Below are 22,409 nucleotides of genomic sequence, written 5' to 3'. Positions count from 1 at the left end.
TGACTGTGTGAAGTTTGTACCTTCTCCCCGTGTCTGTGGATTTCCTCCGGGTGCTCCGGTTTCCTCCAACAGTCCAAAGATGCGCGGGTTAGGTGGACTTTTTAATAAATAAAAAAAATAAATAAATTTGAGGGTACCCAATTATTTCTTTCCAATTAAGGGGCAATTTAGCGCGGCCAATCCACCTACCTGCACATCTTTAGGTTGTTAGGGTGGAACCCACTCAGACACGGGGAGAATGTGCAAATTTCACACGGAGAGTGACCCAGGGCCGGGATCGAACCCGGGTCCTCGACGCTGTGAGGCAGCAGTGCTAACCACTGTGCCGGCCGAAGATTTGGTGGATTGACCTTGCCCCTAATTATCCTGGGCCCCTTAATGTCCAACGGTTAGGTGGCTTTACAGAGATAGGGCAGCGGAGTGGGCCCAGGTGGGTTGCTCTTTTGTCATTCCGCTGAGTGAATTTCAATCCCTCCAAGGCCAGTGTATCCCTCCTGAAGTCTGGTGCCTAGACATATACACCGTTACTCCAGGTGGGCTTTGCCCATGGTGGCAAAGGCACAGATCACTGCAGTGAAACTATGCAGATTAATCCTTTGGAGTAATGAACGTCTTTTGGACTGGCCACAATGCTTTCCCCGTTCCTCAAGGTAAGAGGGACATTATTGGTTACCAATATGCTTCTGTTACCTCTGGATTTAGCTATCCCAATGTACTTCTGGCCAACCTCCCATGTTTATCCTCATCCTAAACTCTGTTGCCCTTCTCTTAAATCCCACCAAGTCCCATTGAGGAACCACCCCTGCGCTCGCTGACCAGCGCTTGTTCTCGTTTCAGTCAATCCTGAGGTTTTAAAATTCTCATCCTTCTGTTCAAATCCCTCCAGAGCCTCACCGCTCCCTATCCCTGTAACCTCTTTCAGCTTCCCGCTACTCCCAAAATATCCGCACTCCTCCAAGCCTGAATTCACCTGAGGAAGGAGCTGCGCTCCGAAACTAGTGTTTGAAACAAACCTGTTGGACTTTAACCTGGTGTTGTAAGACTTCTTACTGTGCTCACCCCAGTCCAACAGCGGCATCTCCACATCGAGTCAGTAATACCCATTGTTAAAAGCTGAGGACCCAGTGTGGGAACATTACTGGTTACAGCCTGGCAGAGAGAGTGTGTTCCCTGTATGTTCTCGCTCCGCACTGAATAACCCTTGTCACAAGGTTGCCTCCAATTCCATGCATTGCTAAACTCCTGCCTTGTTGCTGCTGACAGCATTACAGTGTGTGTTAATCAGTGAACTTTAAGGGTTCAAGGTTCCTTTCCAATTACTTTTTCTTCAGGGAAGAGACTCATAAAGTTGATGTTATCAGCTTTGCTCAAAACAAGGCCACAGAATGCCTGAGGAATGACGAACTTCTGGATAAGGAGTCTGCCAACCTGCTGTGGGAGCTGATTGTACTGTTGTGCAGGCAGAATGGGGTGAGTTGCTGCTACTTTGCACTGTCCTGAGTAAGAGTTCTCCTCCAACACACAGCCCCGCTCACTTTGTAATGGCTGATCAAACAGCTTGTTTGGGTTACAGCATCTTGAGCACATGCTCGTGTGAATCGCCTCCGAATGGGAGTGAATCAGTCCCTGTTACCTGGCCCCCGTCCTGTACACGTACAGGAACTGATGGATATATTGTGGGACTCAGTGCAACGGCTTTCGAGATGTTTGCAAAGAGGAATATTAATCTGTTTCCTCTCACTTCTCCTTTGGCCTCAGCAGAGTGAGAAATGGGAAGGTGGCTCAGTGGAGTGAGAAATGGGAAGGTGGCTCAGTGGAGTGAGAAATGGGAAGGTGGCTCAGCAGAGTGAGAAATGGGAAGGTGGCTCAGTGGAGTGAGAAATGGGAAGGTGGCTCAGTGGAGTGAGAAATGGGAAGGTGGCTCAGCAGAGTGAGAAATGGGAAGGTGGCTCAGTGGAGTGAGAAATGGGAAGGTGGCTCAGTGGAGTGAGAAATGGGAAGGTGGCTCAGTGGAGTGAGAAATGGGAAGGTGGCTCAGCAGAGTGAGAAATGGGAAGGTGGCTCAGCAGAGTGAGAAATGGGAAGGTGGCTCAGTGGAGTGACCAGTAGAGCTTGTTGGGAGATCAGGCATCTGGTTCACCTCTGCCGCAGCCTGCCTGTGATGAATGGTGTGTAAATCTGGGGTGTAATGTGCCAGGGCTGTAAGCACTGAACAGCTCGACGTGCAGCTGGTGAGTAAATACTCTTGTTGGAGTCAGTCAGGAGATCATGGATTCAATTCCTGCTGTAGACGTGAGCACAATCTAGGTCGACTCTCCAGCTGCTGCACTGTTGGATGTTAAATTGAGGAGGTGGCTGCCCCCTTGGATCCCACGGCACTATTTTGAAGAATGCCTGAACCACTATCACTAAAAATCAGATTACCTGGTCATTTACCACATTACTGTTTGTGGGATCTTGCGGTCCATAAACTGGTGTGTTTCCTACATTAACAGTGACTGCACTTCGAAAAGTACTTAATTGACTGTAAAGTACTTTGGCGTGTCCTGCAATTGTGAAAGATGCCACAGAAATACAAGTCTTTCTCTAATCTCTGTACATGCAGTTTATATTCAGTTCCCCCTTCTCTCTCTAAGGGCTGGTAATCACTGCTGTGCAAATTTTTGTAGACACTGCTACAAACTCAGACTATAACGACAGGGATAATTTGGTATGTACAGAACTCTTGATATGAAGTGTTTAACGTCATTCATGTATTTTCCAGACAGTGATTGGTACAGATATTGCTGAGCTCCTTCTGCGGGAGCACCGGTCCGTCTGGCTTCCTGGGAAATCGCCCAATGAAGCAAATCTAATTGACTTCAACAACGATTTGGTTCCACGTGCGGAAGAAGAGTCTTGTACCTCCCTCTTCACGGATAGTTTCCTCGACAGTAATTCCACGGAAAATCCTGGCAAGGACACGGAACGTTTCCGCGAGCTGCTGCTATTTGGCCGTAAGAAGGTAAAAGTCAGATTAACGTGTGTGTGGCGGGTGTGTGTGTGCACACAGCACGGTGTGTGTGCATCCTAGAGAATCATCCACTGACAGCAGTGTGTGTGTCCCCCAGCGAATCACCCACTGACAGCACAGTGTGTGTGTGTCCCCCAGCGAATCACCCACTGACAGCACAGTGTGTGTGTGTCCCAGCGAATCACCCACTGACAGCACAGTGTGTGTGTCCCCCAGCGAATCACCCACTGACAGCACAGTGTGTGTGTGTCCCAGCGAATCACCCACTGACAGCACAGTGTGTGTGTGTCCCCCAGCGAATCACCCACTGACAGCACAGTGTGTGTGTGTCCCAGCGAATCACCCACTGACAGCACAGTGTGTGTGTCCCCCAGCGAATCACCCACTGACAGCACAGTGTGTGTGTGTCCCAGCGAATCACCCACTGACAGCACAGTGTGTGTGTGTCCCAGCGAATCACCCACTGACAGCACAGTGTGTGTGTGTCCCAGCGAATCACCCACTGACAGCACAGTGTGTGTGTGTCCCCCAGCGAATCACCCACTGACAGCACGGTGTGTGTGTGTCCCAGCGAATCACCCACTGACAGCACAGTGTGTGTGTGTCCCAGCGAATCACCCACTGACAGCACAGTGTGTGTGTGTCCCCCAGCGAATCACCCACTGACAGCACAGTGTGTGTGTGTCCCAGCGAATCACCCACTGACAGCACAGTGTGTGTGTCCCACAGCGAATCACCCACTGACAGCACAGTGTGTGTGTCCCAGCGAATCACCCACTGACAGCACAGTGTGTGTGTGTCCCAGCGAATCACCCACTGACAGCACAGTGTGTGTGTGTCCCAGCGAATCACCCACTGACAGCACAGTGTGTGTCTCCCAGCGAATCACCCACTGACAGCACAGTGTGTGTCCCAGCGAATCACCCACTGACAGCACAGTGTGTGTGTCCCAGCGAATCACCCACTGACAGCACAGTGTGTCCCCCCCAGCGAATCACCCACTGACAGCACAGTGTGTGTCCCCCAGCGAATCACCCACTGACAGCACAGTGTGTGTGTGTGTCCCAGCGAATCACCCACTGACAGCACAGTGTGTGTGTCCCCCAGCGAATCACCCACTGACAGCACAGTGTGTGTGTCCCAGCGAATCACCCACTGACAGCACAGTGTGTGTGTCCCACAGCGAATCACCCACTGACAGCACAGTGTGTGTGTCCCCCCAGCGAATCACCCACTGACAGCACAGTGTGTGTGTGTCCCAGCGAATCACCCACTGACAGCACAGTGTGTGTGTCCCCCCAGCGAATCACCCACTGACAGCACAGTGTGTGTCCCCCCCCCCCAGCGAATCACCCACTGACAGCACAGTGTGTGTGTGTCCCAGCGAATCACCCACTGACAGTACAGTGTGTGTGTGTGTCCCAGCGAATCACCCACTGACAGCACGGTGTGTGTGTCCCACAGCGAATCACCCACTGACAGCACAGTGTGTGTGTCCCAGCGAATCACCCACTGACAGCACAGTGTGTGTGTGTGTGTGTCCCCCCCCCAGCGAATCACCCACTGACAGCACAGTGTGTGTGTCCCCCAGCGAATCACCCACTGACAGCACAGTGTGTGTGTCCCCCCCCCCAGCGAATCACCCACTGACAGCACAGAGTGTGTGTCCCAGCGATTCACTCACTGACAGCACAGTGTGTGTCCCCCAGCGAATCACCCACTGACAGCACAGTCTGTGTGTCCCCCAGCGAATCACCCACTGAGAGCACAGTGTGTGTCCCCCAGCGAATCACCCACTGACAGCACAGTGTGTGTCCCCCAGCGAATCACCCACTGACAGCACAGTGTGTGTGTCCCCCAGCGAATCACCCACTGAGAGCACAGTGTGTGTGTCCCCCAGCGAATCACCCACTGACAGCACAGTGTGTGTGTCCCCCAGCGAATCACCCACTGACAGCACAGTGTGTCCCCCAGCGAATCACCCACTGACAGCACAGTGTGTGTGTGTCCCACAGCGAATCACCCACTGACAGCACAGTGTGTCCCCCAGCGAATCACCCACTGACAGCACAGTGTGTGTGTGTCCCCCAGCGAATCACCCACTGACAGCACAGTGTGTGTGTGTCCCACAGCGAATCACCCACTGACAGCACAGTGTGTGTGTCCCACAGCGAATCACCCACTGACAGCACAGCGTGTGTGTGTGTCCCCCAGCGAATCACCCACTGACAGCACAGTGTGTGTGTGTCTCAGCGAATCACCCACTGACAGCACAGTGTGTGTCTCCCAGCGAATCACCCACTGACAGCACAGTGTGTGTGTCCCAGCGAATCACCCACTGACAGCACAGTGTGTGTGTGTGTCCCAGCGAATCACCCACTGACAGCACAGTGTGTGTGTCCCCCAGCGAATCACCCACTGACAGCACAGTGTGTGTGTGTCCCAGCGAATCACCCACTGACAGCACAGTGTGTGTCCCCCAGCGAATCACCCACTGACAGCACAGTGTGTGTGTGTCCCCCAGCGAATCACCCACTGACAGCACAGTGTGTGTGTGTCCCCAGCGAATCACCCACTGACAGCACAGTGTGTGTGTGTCCCAGCGATTCACCCACTGACAGCACAGTGTGTGTGTGTCCCAGCGAATCACCCACTGACAGCACAGTGTGTGTCCCCCAGCGAATCACCCACTGACAGCACAGTGTGTGTGTGTCCCCCCCAGCGAATCACCCACTGACAGCACAGTGTGTGTGTGTGTGTGTGTGTGTGTGTGTGTGTGTGTGTGTCCCAGCGAATCACCCACTGACAGCACAGGTGTGTGTGTCCCCCCCAGCGAATCACCCACTGACAGCACAGTGTGTGTCCCCCCCCCAGCGAATCACCCACTGACAGCACAGTGTGTGTGTCCCAGCGAATCACCCACTGACAGCAGTGTGTGTGTCCCCCAGCGAATCACCCACTGAGAGCACAGTGTGTGTGTCCCAGCGAATCACCCACTGACAGCACAGTGTGTGTGTGTCCCAGCGAATCACCCACTGACAGCACAGTGTGTGTGTCCCAGCGAATCACCCACTGACAGCACAGTGTGTGTGTGTCCCAGCGAATCACCCACTGACAGCACAGTGTGTGTGTCCCAGCGAATCACCCACTGACAGCACAGTGTGTGTGTGTCCCAGCGAATCACCCACTGACAGCACAGTGTGTGTGTCCCAGCGAATCACCCACTGACAGCACAGTGTGTGTGTGTCCCAGCGAATCACCCACTGACAGCACAGTGTGTGTGTCCCACAGCGAATCACCCACTGACAGCACAGTGTGTGTGTGTCCCAGCGAATCACCCACTGACAGCACAGTGTGTGTGTCCCACAGCGAATCACCCACTGACAGCAGTGTGTGTGTCACAGCGAATCACCCACTGACAGCACAGTGTGTGTGTGTGTCCCAGCGATTCACCCACTGACAGCACGGTGTGTGTGTCCCACAGCGAATCACCCACTGACAGCACAGTGTGTGTGTGTCCCCCAGCGAATCACCCACTGACAGCACGATGTGTGCATCCCTCTTGACTGGACATGCTGAATTCCCCCTTTGTGTATCCGAACATGCACCGGAATGTGGCGACTCGGGGCTTTTCATAGTAACTTCATTGCAGTGTTAATGTACTACTTGTGACACTAATAAACATTATTATTATCTGCCTCTGTAGGATGCCCTGGAGTCGGCCATGAAGCATGGGCTATGGGGTCATGCATTGTTGTTGGCCAGCAAAATGGACAGCCGGACGCATGCAAAGGTCATGACCAGGTAGGGTCTACTTGCAACATTCAGCAACACTCTCATTTGTGTTTGGCACTGGAGGGATGGAATTGAAATCTTGGCTGGACTGTGTTTGGATTTTTGTATAATTTCTGGTCCCCAAATTGCAAAAGGATATAGAGGCACTGGAGAGGGTGCACAAAAGAATTACAAGGATAGTACCAGAATTTGAGAGGTTGTACCTTCAGGAAAGATTGAACAAGCTGGAATTGATTTCTCTAGAAAAGGGGAAGGGTTGACCTGTTGGAGGTCTGGAAGAGGAGAGAGAGAGAGTAGAGAAAATTATGTTTTCACTTGTGGGGAAGCCAAAACTGGGAACAATAATTGTAAGATCAAAAAGGAAGACTTGCATTAGTCTAACCCCTGTCCCAGTCACCGGATGTCCAAAGCCCACTATAGCCAATGAAATACTTTTTGAAGGACAGTTACTGTTGTAAGGAAGGTAGTCACCAGTGAATGGAGTGGGGGGGGTTGGGAGTAGAGTAGAAATACCGCCATGGGCAGGTTGGACTGAATTGCCGATTTCTGTGTTGCAAAATTCTAAGTACCGGGCCTTTTAGCCTCTTGTGTCGTGCCCCACTGGGTCGAATAGCCAGCTGCCACCATACCTGGACGCACACTGCCTTAAACCCCGAACCCCTGAGGAGGGCACTTTCTGTCTCCGAATAGGACAAAATTAGGAAGTCTTTACCCCAAGACTCTGCTGAGGCTTCTTAAAGTACCAGGTACCCCAGCAAGTGCCAGCACCATTAGGACAATGAAGAGGGAGTGGGAAATACGCTCGGTGTACAGCGGTTAAATAAAGCATTCGTGTTTATTCGGTGCTTTTCACAAACGCTCACAGATAGGTAGGAAAGTAAGTTGTGAAGAGGACATGAGGAGGCGACAGAAAGATAGGTTAAATGAGTGGGCAAATATTTGGTATAATGTGGGAAAATGTGAAATTGCCCAGTTTGGCAGGAAGATTAAAATATCATACTAGCTAAATGGTGAGAGATTGCAGACGTCTGAGAAGCAGAGGGACCTGGGTGCCCAAGTGCATGAATGTCAAAAGGCTGCAGACAGATACAGCAAGTAATTAAGAAAGATAGTAGAATGTTATCCTTTATTGCGAGGGGAATTGAAGTTATGCTTCGCTTGTATAAGGCACCAGTGAGATCACATTTGGGGGACTGTTCACCTTTAAGGAAAGATGTAAATGTGTTGGAAGCAGTTCACAGAATCGTTATTGGTCAAAAAGGAGGCCATTTGGCCCATGTCTTCACCTGATTTAATTCTAGCTAGGAATCAATTCAAGTGTTGATTGGAGAGAATGCAGAGGTTTTGAAAAATTCTTTAATGGGATGTGGCCGTTACTGACTGAGCCAGCATTTTATTGCCCATCTCTAATTGCCCCTTGACCTGAGTGGCTTGCTCAGCCATTTCAGAGGGCAGTTAAGAGTCAACCACATTGCTGTGGGTCTGGAGTCACGTGTAGGCCAGACCGGGTAAGGACGGCAGATTCCCTTCCCTAAAGGGCATCCGTGAACCCAGATGGGTTTTTACAATGAACAATGGTTTCACGGTCAGCATTAGATTCCAGATTTTTTTTATTGAATTCAAATTTCACCATTCCCATGGCCTGATTTGAACCCGGATCCCCAAAACAATACCCTGTCTCTCTGGTATCGTGATAATACCACTACGCCAGCGCCTCCTCTAAATTAATCCCGGGATTGGGTGGGTTGTCTTGTGAGGAAAGATTGGAGAGGTTAGACTTGTATCCCCTGGGGTTTAGAAGAGTAAGAAACGACTTGATTGAAACGTGTATGGTCCGGAGGGATATTGACAGGGTGGATGCCAGCGACTGATAGAAATGAGGCTATGACAGGTGAGGACCTTGAGAGGATTATTATCACTAAGGATGTAGTGATGGGCAAGCTAATGGGGCTAAAGATAGACAAGTCTCCTGGCCCTGATGGAATGCATCCCAGAGTGCTAAAAGAGATGGCTAGGGAAATTGCAGATGCACTAATGATGATTTACCAAAATTCACTAGACTCTGGGGTGGTCCCGGTGGATTGGAAATTAGCAAACGTGACACCACTGTTTAAAAAAAGGAGGTAGGCAGAGAGCAGGAAATTATAGGCCAGTGAGCTTAACTTCGGTAGTAGGGATGATGGTGGAATCTATCATCAAGGACGAAATAGCGAGACATCTGGATAGAAATTGTCCCATTGGGCAGACGTGGCATGGGTTCATAAAGGGCAGGTCATGCCTAACTAATTTAGTGAAATTTTTTGAGGACATTACCAGTGCAGAAGATAACGGGGAGCCGATGGATGTGGTATATCTGGATTTCCAGAAAGCCTTTGACAAGGTGCCACACAAAAGGTTGCTGCATAAGATAAAGATGCATGGCATTAAGGGTAAAGTAATAGCATGGATAGAGGATTGGTTAATTAATAGAAAGCAAAGAGTGGGGATTAATGGGTGTTTCTCTGGTTGGCAATCAGTAGCTAGTGGTGTCCCTCAGGGATCAGTGTTGGGCCCACAATTGATCACAATTTAGATAGATGATTTGGAGTTGGGGACCAAGGGCAATGTGTCTCAAGTTTGCAGATGACACTAAGATGAGTGGTAAAGCGAAACGTGCAGAGGATACTGGAAGTCTGCAGAGGGATTTGGATAGGTTAAGTGAATGGGCTAGGGTCTGGCAGATGGAATACAATGTTGACAAATGTGAGGTTATCCATTTTGATAGGAATAACAGCAAACGGGATTATTATTTAAACAATAAAATATTAAAGAATGCCGCTGTGCAGAGAGACCTGGGTGTGCTAGGGCATGAGTCACAGAAAGTTGGTTTACAGGTGCAACAGGTGATTAAGAAGGCAAATGGAATTTTGTCCTTCATTGCTAGAGGGATGGAGTTTAAGACAAGGAGGTTATGTTGCAATTGTATAAGGTGTTAGTGAGGCCACACCTGGAGTCTTGTGTTCAGTTTTGGTCTCCTTACCTGAGAAAGGACATACTGGCGCTGGAGGGTGTGCAGAGGAGATTCACTAGGTTAATCCCAGAGCTGAAGGGGTTGGATTATGAGGAGAGGTTGAATAGACTGGGACGGTACTCATTGGAATTTAGAAGGATGAGGGGGGATCTTATAGAAACATTTAAAATTATGAAGGGAATAGATAGGATAGATGCGGGCAGGTTGTTTCCACTGGCGGGTGACAGCAGAACTAGGGGACATAACCTCAAAATAAGGGGAAGTAGATTTAGGACTGAGTTTAGGAGGAACTTCTTCACCCAAAGGGTTGTGAATCTATGGAATTCCTTGCCCAGTGAAGCAGTTGAGGCTCCTTCATTACATGTTTTTAAGGTAAAGATAGATAGTTTTTTGAAGAATAAAGGGATTAAGGGTTATGGTGTTTCGGGCGGAAAGTAGAGCTGAGTCCACAAAAGATCAGCCATGATCTCATTGAATGGCGGAGCAGGCTCGAGGGGCCAGATGGCCTGCTCCTAGTTCTTCTGTTCTTATGTGGAGTGGATGGTTCCTCTTGTTGGAGAATTTAGAACTGGGGCCACTGTTAAAAATAAGGGGTCGCTCATTTATGATCGTCATGAGGCAAAATGTTTTCTGAGGGTTGTGTCTCTTTGGAACTCTCTTCCTGGAAAGGCAGTGGAAGCAAAGTCTTTGAATGTTTTTAATGCAGAGGTGGGTCGATTCTTGGTGAGCGAGAGGGTGACGTGTTATCTGGGGTGGGCAGGATGAGGTTCCTATCAAATCAGCCAAATGGCAGAGCAGGCCCATGGAGCTGACTGGCCCACTCCTGCCCCTTCTTCGTGTGTTTCTAACTCTGAAAATCCTGCACACTGAGATCTACAGACTAACCATTTACATTCTATTCTCTTTGTGCCCAGGTTTGCCAACAGTCTGCCTATCAATGACCCTCTACAGACGGTGTACCAACTGATGTCTGGTCGCATGCCAGCCGCGGCCACGGTCAGTCCTGTTAATGTTACCATTACTGAAAATTGTGGTTAAATTTCCCTCTGCACTCGTGCTGGGTCTCCCGGGGGGGGGGGGGGGGGGGGGGTGCATCTGGGTTCCGAATGCGGCCCACCAGACATTTTGTTGATGGTTGCCCACGTGCAGAGTTGCCACATTCCACTGAATTCCGCCCACGTTTTTTTTCTACCAGTGTGACTGAAGTGATTCGCGCATTTTAAAAATGTTTTTTCCAATTAAGGGACTATTAGAATGGCCAATCCACCTACCCTGCACATCTTTGGGTTGTTGGGGTGAGTCCCACACAAACACGGGAGAATGTGCAAACTCCACACAGACAGTGACCCAGAGCCGGGATCGAACCCGGGTCCTCGGCGCCGTGAGGCAGCAATGCTAACCACTGCGTCACTGTGCCGCCCTTGAAGTGAGGTGCGCGCTGATTGCTCACAACATTGACTGTGAGAGCTGTGCACTCCCTCTACATCCACAGTGTAAATATTTATTTTGTTTTTGCTATTTGAAGTTGATTGCTTTATTAATATATAAATGATGAAGCATTTTCTGTAACTCGTTATGAAATATTCGGCATGTATTAAATGTTTTTAATCTTATTGATGGGGGTCACGGTTCGTGAACAAGCCCGATTACAATCTTGCAGCCCCCTGAGATGAAGGAGAGACACTCATTAGCCTAGGTTGTGCCCATTGCTGCTCTACTCTGCCCCATCAAACAGTCCCAGGACTTGCAGCACAAGGTTAGATACAGAAAAACGTGGCTGGGATTTCGCTTTCTGATTGGTATTTTTAAAATTAATTCTTGGGGTGTGTACATCGCTGGTATAGCCAGCATCTGTTGGCCTCAGAAGGTGGAGGCGAGCTAACATCTTGAATTTTGGTAGTTATTTTGACTTGAGAGGGCTGTCATTTTTACTGATTCTAGCTTTTTATTTCCAGACTTTTAAAAAATCTAAATTTGAATTTGCAAGCTGCCTGTAGTTGCCCTTGAATCCGAGCTTCCTGGATTTAGTCCAGTAACAATGGGGAGGTGGTGGCTTAGTGGTATTGTCACTGGACTAGTAATCAGGAGAGCCGGGGTAATGTTCTGGGGACCCACGTACAAATCTCACCATCAAAATTCAATAAAACATCTGGAATTAAAAGATAACCATGAATTGATGTCATAAAAACCCAACTGGTTCATTCATGTCCTTTAGTGCCTGGCCTGGAGGCACAGCAAGGGGAGGGATCCTGCTTCCCCTGGCCTGGCCTGGAGGCACAGCAAGGGGAGGGATCCTGCTTCCCCTGGCCTGGCCTGGAGGCACAGCGAGGGGAGGAAACCGGCTTCCTTACCTGGCCTGGCCTGGAGGCACAGCAAGGGGAGGGATCCTGCTTCCCCTGGCCTGGCCTGGAGGCACAGCAAGGGGAGGAAACCGGCTTCCTTACCTGGCCTGGAGGCACAGCGAGGGGAGGGATCCTGCTTCCTTACCTGGTGTGTAGCCACAGCGAGGGGAGGGATCCTGCTTCCTTACCTGGTGTGTAGCCACAGCGAGGGGAGGGATCCTGCTTCCTTACCTGGTGTGTAGCCACAGCGAGGGGAGGGATCCTGCTTCCTTACCTGGTGTGTAGCCACAGCGAGGGGAGGGATCCGGCTTCCTTACCTGGTGTGTAGCCACAGCGAGGGGAGGGATCCTGCTTCCTTACCTGGTGTGTAGCCACAGCGAGGGGAGGAAACCGGCTTCCTTACCTGGTGTGTAGCCACAGCGAGGGGAGGAATCCTGCTTCCTTACCTGGCCTGGCCTGGAGGCACAGCAAGGGGAGGAAACCTGCTTCCTTACCTGGCCTGGAGTCACAGCGAGGAGAGGAAACCGGCTTCCTTACCTGGCCTGGCCTGGAGGCACAGCAAGGGGAGGAAACCGGCTTCCTTACCTGGTGTGTAGCCACAGCGAGGGGAGGGATCCTGCTTCCTTACCTGGTGTGTAGCCACAGCGAGGGGAGGAAACCGGCTTCCTTACCTGGTGTGTAGCCACAGCGAGGGGAGGGATCCTGCTTCCTTACCTGGCCTGGAGTCACAGCGAGGAGAGGAAACCGGCTTCCTTACCTGGCCTGGCCTGGAGGCACAGCAAGGGGAGGGATCCTGCTTCCCCTGGCCTGGCCTGGAGGCACAGCAAGGGGAGGAAACCGGCTTCCTTACCTGGTGTGTAGCCACAGCGAGGGGAGGAAACCGGCTTCCTTACCTGGCCTGGAGGCACAGCGAGGGGAGGGATCCTGCTTCCTTACCTGGTGTGTAGCCACAGCGAGGGGAGGGATCCTGCTTCCTTACCTGGTGTGTAGCCACAGCGAGGGGAGGAAACCGGCTTCCTTACCTGGTGTGTAGCCACAGCGAGGGGAGGAAACCGGCTTCCTTACCGCCGGGCCAGGAACCACAGCGATGTTGACCAAGTCGTATCTAACCCGCTGCAAAGAACACGGGAAGGAATTAAACTGGGCAGACCACCTGGCATTGACGGCAAAGACAGCCTCGACAACCCTGCAAAGTCCTCGCTAATGTTTGGGGGCTTGTGCCAAACCTGGGAGTGCCGTCAGGCACAATAGTCAAGCAACAGCCTGACATAAGGTGTGTGCTGTCCCAGAGGTGGTAACACAGTGGTATACAGTCGGGAGGGAGTTGTCCTGGGAGTTCTCACATCGACTCTGAACCCCATGAAGTCTCCTAGCACCAGGTCACATATGTGCAAGGAAAGCTCCTACTGATTACCACGTACCCCCCCCTCCCCAGCTGATCAATCCGTGCTCCTTAAGTTGAACACCGGTTCAAGGAAGCTCTGAGGGTGGCAAAAGAACCAACAGGAGGGAAGGACATACTTGACCTCATCTTGCATCTGCCCATGACAGTATCGGCTGATGGCCACGGCATAGTCCTTACGGAGACAAAGTCCTGTCTTCACATTGAGGATACCCTCCATCACGTTGTGTGGCACTTGCTCCGTGCTACATGGAATAGACTTCAAACAGATCTTGCAATTCAAGACTGGGTATCTGTGAGGTGATGTGGGCCTTCGGCAGCAGAATTGTACTGAAACACAATCTGTAACCTCACAGCCTGGCATGTCCCCCACTCTACCATTACCCTCAATCCGGTGAATCAACCCTGGTTCAATGAAGTGTGCAGGAGAGCATGCCAGGAGCAACATTCGGCATGCCTAAAAATGAGGGGTCAACCTGGTGCAGCTATAACCCAGGACTACTTAGGCAGCATGATAGCACAAGTGGCTAGCACTGTGGCTTCACAGCGCCAGGGTCCCAGGTTCGATTCCCCGCTGTGTCACTGTCTGTGCGGAGTCTGCACGTTCTCCCCGTGTCTGCGTGGGTTTCTTCCGGGTGCTCCGGTTTCTTCCCACAGTCCGAAAACGTGCAGGTTAGGTGGATTGGCCATGATAAATTGCCCCTAGTGACCTAAATTGGGTTATGGGGATAGGGTGGAAGTGAGGGCTTAAGTGGGTCGGTGCAGACTCAAAGGGCCAAATGGCCTCCTTCTGCACTGTATGTTCTATGTGCACCAATCAGCAGAAGCAACAAGTAATAGACAGAGTTAAGCAATTCCACAACCAACAGATCAGATCGAAGCTCTGTAGTCCTGCCACATCCAGCCGTGAATGGTGGTGGACAATTAAACAACTCACTGGAGGAGGAGGCTCCACTAATATCCCCATCCCCAATGATGGAGGAGCCCAGCACATCTGTGCAAAAGACAAGGCTGAGGCATTCGCAACAATCTTCAGCCAGAAGTGCTGAGTGGATGGTCCATCTCGGTCTCCTCCGGAGGTCCCCAGCATCACAGATGTCTTCAGCCAATACGATTCACTCCGCCTGATATCAATAAATGGCTGAAGGTACTGGATACTGGAAAGGCCCTAGGCCCTGACAATACCCCGGCAATAGTACTGAAGACTTGAGCTCCAGAACTTGCCGCACCCCCTAGCCAAGCTGTTTCAGTACAGCTACAACACTGGCATCTACCCGGCAATGTGGAAAATTGCCCAGCTATGCCCTGCAAGGGCAGCATGGCGGCCTAGTGGTTAGCACAACCGCCTCACGGTGCTGAGGTCCCAGGTTCGATCCCGGCTCTGGGTCACTGTCCGTGTGGAGTTTGCACATTCTCCCCGTGTCTGCGTGGGTTTCACCCCCACAACCCAAAAATGTGCAGAGTAGGTGGATTGGCCACGCTAAATTGCCCCTTAATTGGAAAAAATAATTGGGTAATCTAAATTTAAAAAAAAAAGCTATGCCCTGTACAAATCCATATCTTTTTATTAAAACAATAAAGAATATATACAAGGCAAAACGGTACAAACACTAATTTTGTGTTGGGGAAAACGAATACCCTCCTCTCAGTACCATCCCAGCCAATGACCGCCCAATTAGTCTACCCACAATCATCAATAGTCGGATGGAAATGGTCACCAATAGCGTTATCAAGCAGCACTTAGCAATAACCTGCTCGCTGACACTCAAGTATGCGTTTCGCCAGGGTCACTCAGCTCCTGAACTCATTACAGCTTTGGTTCAAACATGGACTAAAGAGCTGAATGAGGAGGTGAGGTGAGAATGACTGCCTTTGACATCAAGGCAGCATTTGACCGAGTTTGGCATCAAGGAACCCGAGCTAAACTGGAGTCAATGGGAATCCGGGAAAACTCTCCGCTGGTTGGAGTCATACCCGGCACAAAAGGAAGATGATTGTGGTGGTTGGAGGTCAATCATCTCAGCTCCAGGACATCACTGCAGGAGTTCTTCAGGGTAGTGTCCCCGGCCCAACCACCTTCAGCTGCTTCATCAATGACCTCCGTTCCAACGTAAGGTCAGAGTGGAGATGTTCTCTGACTGCTCAATGTTCAGCACCATCTACGACTCTCCAAATGATGAAGCAGCCCCTGTCGAAATAGAGCAAGACCTGGGCAATATCCAGGCTTGGCCTGACAAGTGGCAAGTTACATTTGCCCGTCCATGACCATCTCCAAGGAAAGAGGATCTAACCATCAACCCTTGACATTCAGTGGCATGACCATCACTGAATCCTCCACTATCAACATCCTGGGGGTTACCGCCATCCAGAAACTGAAGTAGACACCACATTAATACTGTGGCTACAGGAGCAGGACAGAGGCTGGGAATCCTGCAGCGGGTAACTTACCTCTCGTCTGCCCGTAGCCTGTCTACCATCTGCAAGTCAGGAGTGTAAAGGAATACTCTACGCTTGCTGGAGTACAGCTCCAACAACACTCGAGAAGCTCAACACCATCCAGGACAAAGCAATGCACTTGTTTCGTACCCCTTCCACAATCATTCAATCCCTCAGCTACCTCAACGTGGCAGCCATGTGAACCATCTGCAAGATGCACTGCAGCAACTCACCAAGGTCTCTTAGCTCCTTCCAAACCCACAACTGCTACCGTCTAGAAGGACAAGGGCAGCAGATATCTGGGAACCCCATCACCGGGAGGTTCCTCTCCAAGCCACTCTACATCCTAACGTGGAAATGTATCGCTGTTCCTTCACAGTCACTCGCTCAAAATTGTGAATCTCCCTCCCTAAAAGCAGTGTGGATGTACCTAGACCACATGGACTGCAGCAGTTCAAGACGGCAGCTCTCCACCACTTGAAGGGCAAATAGGGATGGGCAATAAATGTGGGGCAGCATGGTAGCATTGCAGATAGCACAAATGCTTCACAGCTCCAGGGTCCCAGGTTCGATTCCGGCTTGGGTCACTGTCTGTGCGGAGTCTGCACATCCTCCCCGTGTCTGCGTGGGTTTCCTCCGGGTGCTCCGGTTTCCTCCCACAGTCCAAAGATGTGCAGGTTAGGTGGATTGGCCATGATAAATTGCCCTTAGTGTCCAAAATTGCCCTTAGTGTTGGGTGGGGTTACTGGGTTATGGGGATAGGGTGGAGGTGTTGACCGTGGGTAGGGTGCTCTTTCCAAGAGCCGGTGCAGACTCGATGGGCCGAATGGCCTCCTTCTGCACTGTAAATTCTATGATTAAAAAAAAATGCTGGCCTAGCCAGCGACTCCCACATCCTGTAAATGAATAAAGTTTTAAAAAAATTACGATATCAATTGCCCTCGTCTACAACATGCAAGAGTGGATGCTAGGGCATGTGGGTAATTGGTAGAAGGACATGATGAGCTTCCTGTGGTCTAATGGCTTATCAGCACAATTTACCCCAACCCATTAGATACCCGGAACTGCTGTCTGCAAAAACAGTATCACGTAAAGTCACTGGCTTCAACAGAAAAGGCTTTGAGGGTTTTCCCACATTCCCTAGTTTGCTTTGGATACTAATGCATTTTGCCACAGAATGGTTGATAAAGGCACTGTGTAAAACCAGGAAGCTCAGAAAGCGATTACCAGCCTCTCAGCCTGTTGTTTTTCTTTTAATTCAGTGTTGTGGAGATGAGAGGTGGGGCGACTGGCGACCCCACCTTGCAATGGTGCTGTCTAACCTTTCCCATGGGCTCGACCTGGACAGGAAAACCATCACCACAATGGGAGACACGCTTGGTAGGTCGCATCTCCTCCACTTCCTGACAGTTGGGTGTTTTCGGTGCATTTCCCCTCCCCCTTTCATGAGGCTCGAAATCCACCCCTCGTCTCCCTGTCCCCACCCTTCCCAAAGCTATGGGTGAGAGAACTTTGTGGCACTGTGAGTTCGCATCAATTTGAGAGGATCAGTCAGATCGTACACACGGTATCACCTGCAAGTCCCCTCCATGCCCCACACTATCCGGACTTTACTGTCACGGAGTCAAAATCCTGGAACTCTCTCCCTATCAGCACAGTGGGTGTACCTACGCCGAGACCGTTTTATTTCCTAGGAAACTGTCACAAAATCATTCTACAAATTCATCTTCCAGAGACCACCTTTGTCAATTTGATTGATCCAGTCTATATTGAAGATTAAAATAACTCAAAAAAAAGTATGTTGCTTTTGTTATAAACTCTAATTATTTCTTGTCTAACAGTATAACTAATGTTAAGAGCCCTATAAACCCGTCCCACATGATCTTTTTGACCATTGCTATTCCTAATCTTCACCCAAACTGATTCTGTTTCCTGATCTGCTGAGCCAAGATACTGTCCTTATGTCATGCTTTATTATCAGGGTTACTCCTCCTTCCCATGCTGCCTATCTTTTTGAAATATTGTGTACCCTGGAATATTATTTCCCAACCTTGGTCACCTTGTAACCATCATAGAATGTCTACAGTGCAGAAGGAGGCCATTTGGCCCATTGAGTCTGCACCAACCCTCCGAAAGAGCAACATAACTAGGCCCACTCCCCTCCCCAGCAGCCCTATCCTCCATAACCTCACCTGCACATCTCTGAGCACTACTGCGCAATTAACCATGGCCAATCCGCCTAACCGGCACATCTTTGGACTCTGGGAGAAAACTGTAGGAAATCAATGCAGACACGGGGAGAACGTGCAAACTCCTCACAGACAGTCACTTGAGGCTAGAATCGAACCCTGGTCCCGGGCGCTGTGAGGCAGCAGTGCTAACCCTGGTCCCGGGTGCTGTGAGGCAGCAGTGCTAATGCCGATTAGATTGGAGCCATTTATCTTCTTTGTCTGCAAGTTCCTCTACTTCGTTACAATGCTTTGTGAGTTCAAATAAAGAGTCTTTATTTTTGCTTCAAATTGTCCCTCCTTGTCCAACTTCCCGTACCGGCCTCCCTGAACAGGCGCCGGAATGTGGCAACTAGGGGCTTTTCACAGTAACTTAATTGAAGCCTACTCGTGACAATAAGCTATTATTATTATTAACTCTACTTGTCTTTACCCAAATCACTACACTGCACTATTGTCTTAATCCTCTTTACATTTCAAAATCTTTCCTTCGCCAGACTCCTCGTTCTCCTTTTAGTTTAAAACCCCATCCACAGCCTGAGTTAGGTGACTCGCTGGGCCGCTGATTGCAGGAAGCACTTCTTCACACAGTGTGGTGGAGATCTGGAACCCTCTCCCTGACAAAGCTGTTGAGGCAGGGGATCAATTAAAAATGTCAAAACTTGAGTGACTAGATTTTGTGTTGGGTAACAATTATAGATAATTGAAATTGAGGCACAGATAAGTCATGATCTGATTGAATGGGTGAACAGGCTAGAGGGGCTGAATGGCCCCCATCCTGTTCCTGTGTTTGAGAGGGCTGAGCGGAAGGTGTTGACAATGGGATTCCTTCCCTTGCAGCTACCAAGGGGCTGCTGGACGCCTCGCACTTCTGTTACCTGATGGCACAGATTGGATTTGGAGTGTACACCAGAAAGACCACCAAACTCGTTTTGATTGGCTCAAACCACAGGTGAGCTCTCGTGTGGTGTCGTGTGCGTGGTAAGAAAGAAGTATCATTTCTGTAGCACCTTGCACATCCTCGGGATCTCACTAACTGCTTTACTGTCAGTGGAGCATTTTTGAAGTGCAGCTGCAGGCAAATGTGTGTACAGGAAGATCCCACAGTTGTGGCACCAACTGTGGAGACTAGATAATCAGTTTATCTTCGTGATGTTGGTTGAAGGATGGATATTGTCCAGGGCGTGTGGGGAAATCCCTTGCTCCTATTTGAATCGTGGATGTGGGATTTTGTTTTTCATGTCCACCTGTGGTGGGGCCTTGGTTCGGGTAGAATCATAGAATTTACAGTGCAGAAAGAGGCCATTCGGCCCATCGAGTCTGCGCCAGTTCTTGGCAAGAGCACCCTACTGAGCCCCACAGCTCCACCCTATCCCCATAACCCAGTAACCCCACCTAACCTTTTAGACACTAAAGGGCAATTTATCATGGCCAGTCCACCTAACCTGCACATCTTTGGACTGTGGGAGGAAACTGGAGCACCCGGAAGAAACACACGCAGACATGGGAAGGAAGTGCAAACTCCGCACAGGCAGTGACCCCAAGCTGGGAATCGAACCTGGGACCCAGGTGCTGTGAGGCAGAAGTGCTAACCACTGTGCCACCATGCCGCCCCGGTTGTCTCACTGAAAGTCAGTACTTCCAAAAGTGTAGTGCTCTCTCAGCTTCACCAGCTTATCAGCCTGTATTGCGTGTTGAAGTCTCGAGTGGGGCTTAAGTGGGATTGCTACCAACTGAGCCAAGCTGGCAGTGACAGAAAACCATCTGAGCTGAAGAAATCAAGGGCCCAAATTAATGAATGTTTTTATCAGAGGTAAGCCTTCTGGATATAGAAGAGAACAGTGAAAACGAATTGGAGAGGCCTGCACCAACACCTGGCCTTCTTGTTCAATCACTCAGTCCTTGAGGACCTGTGCAGGAGGCTGTTGGCTGTAAGCTCTGTGTATAAGCTCAGCCTCCTCACACTGCCATTCACCTGTCTCCACAACACATGAACCTGGGCCAGTGTGTTTTTTCAAACATTTCACACACTAATCCAGAATTGACATTTGATAGAAAGAGTTCAGTTAACTGTACACTCGTTAGTTACTGCTTTCTTGAAAATGGGACACTGATTTATTGTTGAATCTGGGGTCCCGGAATCTTGGCCCATGGGCTGTCTGGTTGGGAACAGGAAGGTTGGAAAATAGGAATCCAGAAGTGGGACTATCAATATGAGATAGGGGGAGGGGGAGAAGGGGGGAGGTGAAGAGGAAAAATAGTTACCGTTTGTCTTTCAATGGTGATGTTCTGAAAATGGTTCTGTACTGTTTTCAGCTGGTCCTTTCTGAGGTTTGCTTCGAACAGAGCCATCCAACGCACAGAGGCATACGAGTACGCACAAGCTCTGGGTAACCAAGTCTGCTTCCTTCCCAACTTTCAGGTACAGGATAAACTTCCATTCAGATTTACTGCCTCTTGGCTCTCCATCCTTTACCTATCCCCACCGCACAACACGCATGCGTGCGTCAGTGATCGGCTCAAGCATTGTCTCATTGTGTTTTGACCAGGCTGTAATGGTGAATTTTGTCCCCCTCTTTCCCCCTCCATCACAGGTATTTAAGTTTATTTACGCGTGCAGACTGGCTGAGATGGGTTTGGCTGCACAGGCCTTTCACTACTGTGAGGTCATCGCGAGGACTGTCCTCAGGAACCCAGCCTATTACTCACCGGTGTTCCTGAGCCAACTCATTCAGGTACAGAGATGGCTGTGACAAGTATGTATTTTATTTTAATAAACATTTTAAATTATAAGTGTTAATTTAAAAAATCATTTGTTAGTGAGGTGGGGGAGAAGGCGAGAGAGAGAGATAGGGGGTGGGTGATGCGACGATGGCGATGTTGGCGAAGAAACATGGTCCGAGGTAGTGAAAGGGGCCACCTTGGGTGGGCCAGGTACAGGGTGAAGTTAATGGGGGTGGAGCTGAAAGGTGAGGATGGCGGACGGTAGAGGGGAATGGAGATGTAAGCCACTGGTACGGCTGATAATGTGGAACGTGCGAGGGCTCAGTGGACCGGTGAAGAGATATCGGGTCTTTGCGCACCTCAGGAGTTTAAAAGCGGAGGTGGTCTTTCTGCAGGAGGCGCACCTCCGCGTGAAGGACCAGGTTAGGTTGAGAAAGGGATGGGTGGGTCAGATTTTCTACTTGTGGTTTGATTCAAAGTTGCGGGGGTGGCAATTTTGAAAAGTAAGAAAATGGGGTCTGTGAGGGACCGGATGGGAGATATCTGATTGTGAGTGGGGTGTTAGAAGGGACCATAAGACCTAGGAGCAGAATTAGGCCACTCGGCCCATCGAGTCTGCTCCGCCATTCAATCATGGCTGATATTTTTCGCATCCCCATTCTCCTGTCTTCTCCCCATAACCCTGATCCCCTTATTGATCATGAACCTATCCACCTCTGTCTTAAAGACACTCTGTGATTTGGCCTCTACAACCTTCAGCGACACAGAGTTCTACAGAGTCACCCCCCTCTGGCTGAAGAAATTCCTCCTCATCTCTGCTCAAAAGGATCGTCCCTTTAGTCTTAGATTGTGTCCTCTAGTTCTAGTTTTGGTTGGGGTGGAGGGAGCAGAATATGCGGGAATAGTTATCTCGGACCATCTGCCCCACTGGTTGGAGATTCGACTTAGATTGGGACGGGAGCAGAGGTTGGGGTGGAGGCATGAACTGGGGTTGTTGGCAGATCATAGATCATAGAATTTACAGTGCAGAAGGAGGCTATTTGGCCCATCAAGTCTGCACTGGCTTTGGAAAGGGCACCCCACTGAAGCCCACACTACTCTATCCCCAGTAACCCCACCCTACCCTTGTGGACACTAAGGGTAATTTAGCCTGGCCAATCCACCTAACCTGCACATCTTTAGACTGTGGGAAGAAACCGGAGCACCCGGAGGAAACCCACGCAGACACTGGGAGAACGTGCAGGCTCCGCACAGACAGTGACCCAAGCCAGGAATCGAACCTGGGACCCTGGAGGTGTGAAGCAACAGTGCTAACCACTGTGCCACCATGCTGGCAACGAACACATTAATACAAAAAAAAGGAGGGACCCGTTGGAATGTGGGTCGTTTAGGCCCATATCATTGTTAAATATGGATGTGAAAGTGCTGGCTAAATTGGTGATTGGAAGGTTGTGTCCTG

General features: G+C 50.2%; 1 protein-coding gene across 1 annotated transcript in view; it reads left to right on the top strand.

Moving 5' to 3' along the window:
* LOC119955535 (protein transport protein Sec16A-like) overlaps window positions 1-22,409 on the top strand; it is a 71,786-nt gene that overhangs the window by 25,044 nt on the left and 24,333 nt on the right. Inside the window, 8 exon segments of the mRNA XM_038781808.1 lie at window positions 1,332-1,470; window positions 2,765-3,004; window positions 6,720-6,817; window positions 10,733-10,814; window positions 17,261-17,378; window positions 19,067-19,178; window positions 20,543-20,648; window positions 20,821-20,961. Coding sequence (XP_038637736.1) covers window positions 1,332-1,470; window positions 2,765-3,004; window positions 6,720-6,817; window positions 10,733-10,814; window positions 17,261-17,378; window positions 19,067-19,178; window positions 20,543-20,648; window positions 20,821-20,961 — 1,036 coding nt within the window.

This window comes from Scyliorhinus canicula, chromosome 21 (genome assembly GCF_902713615.1).
Source record: "Scyliorhinus canicula chromosome 21, sScyCan1.1, whole genome shotgun sequence".
NCBI classification, from domain to species: domain Eukaryota; kingdom Metazoa; phylum Chordata; class Chondrichthyes; order Carcharhiniformes; family Scyliorhinidae; genus Scyliorhinus; species Scyliorhinus canicula.
This window is presented reverse-complemented; position numbering and strand designations above follow the sequence as displayed.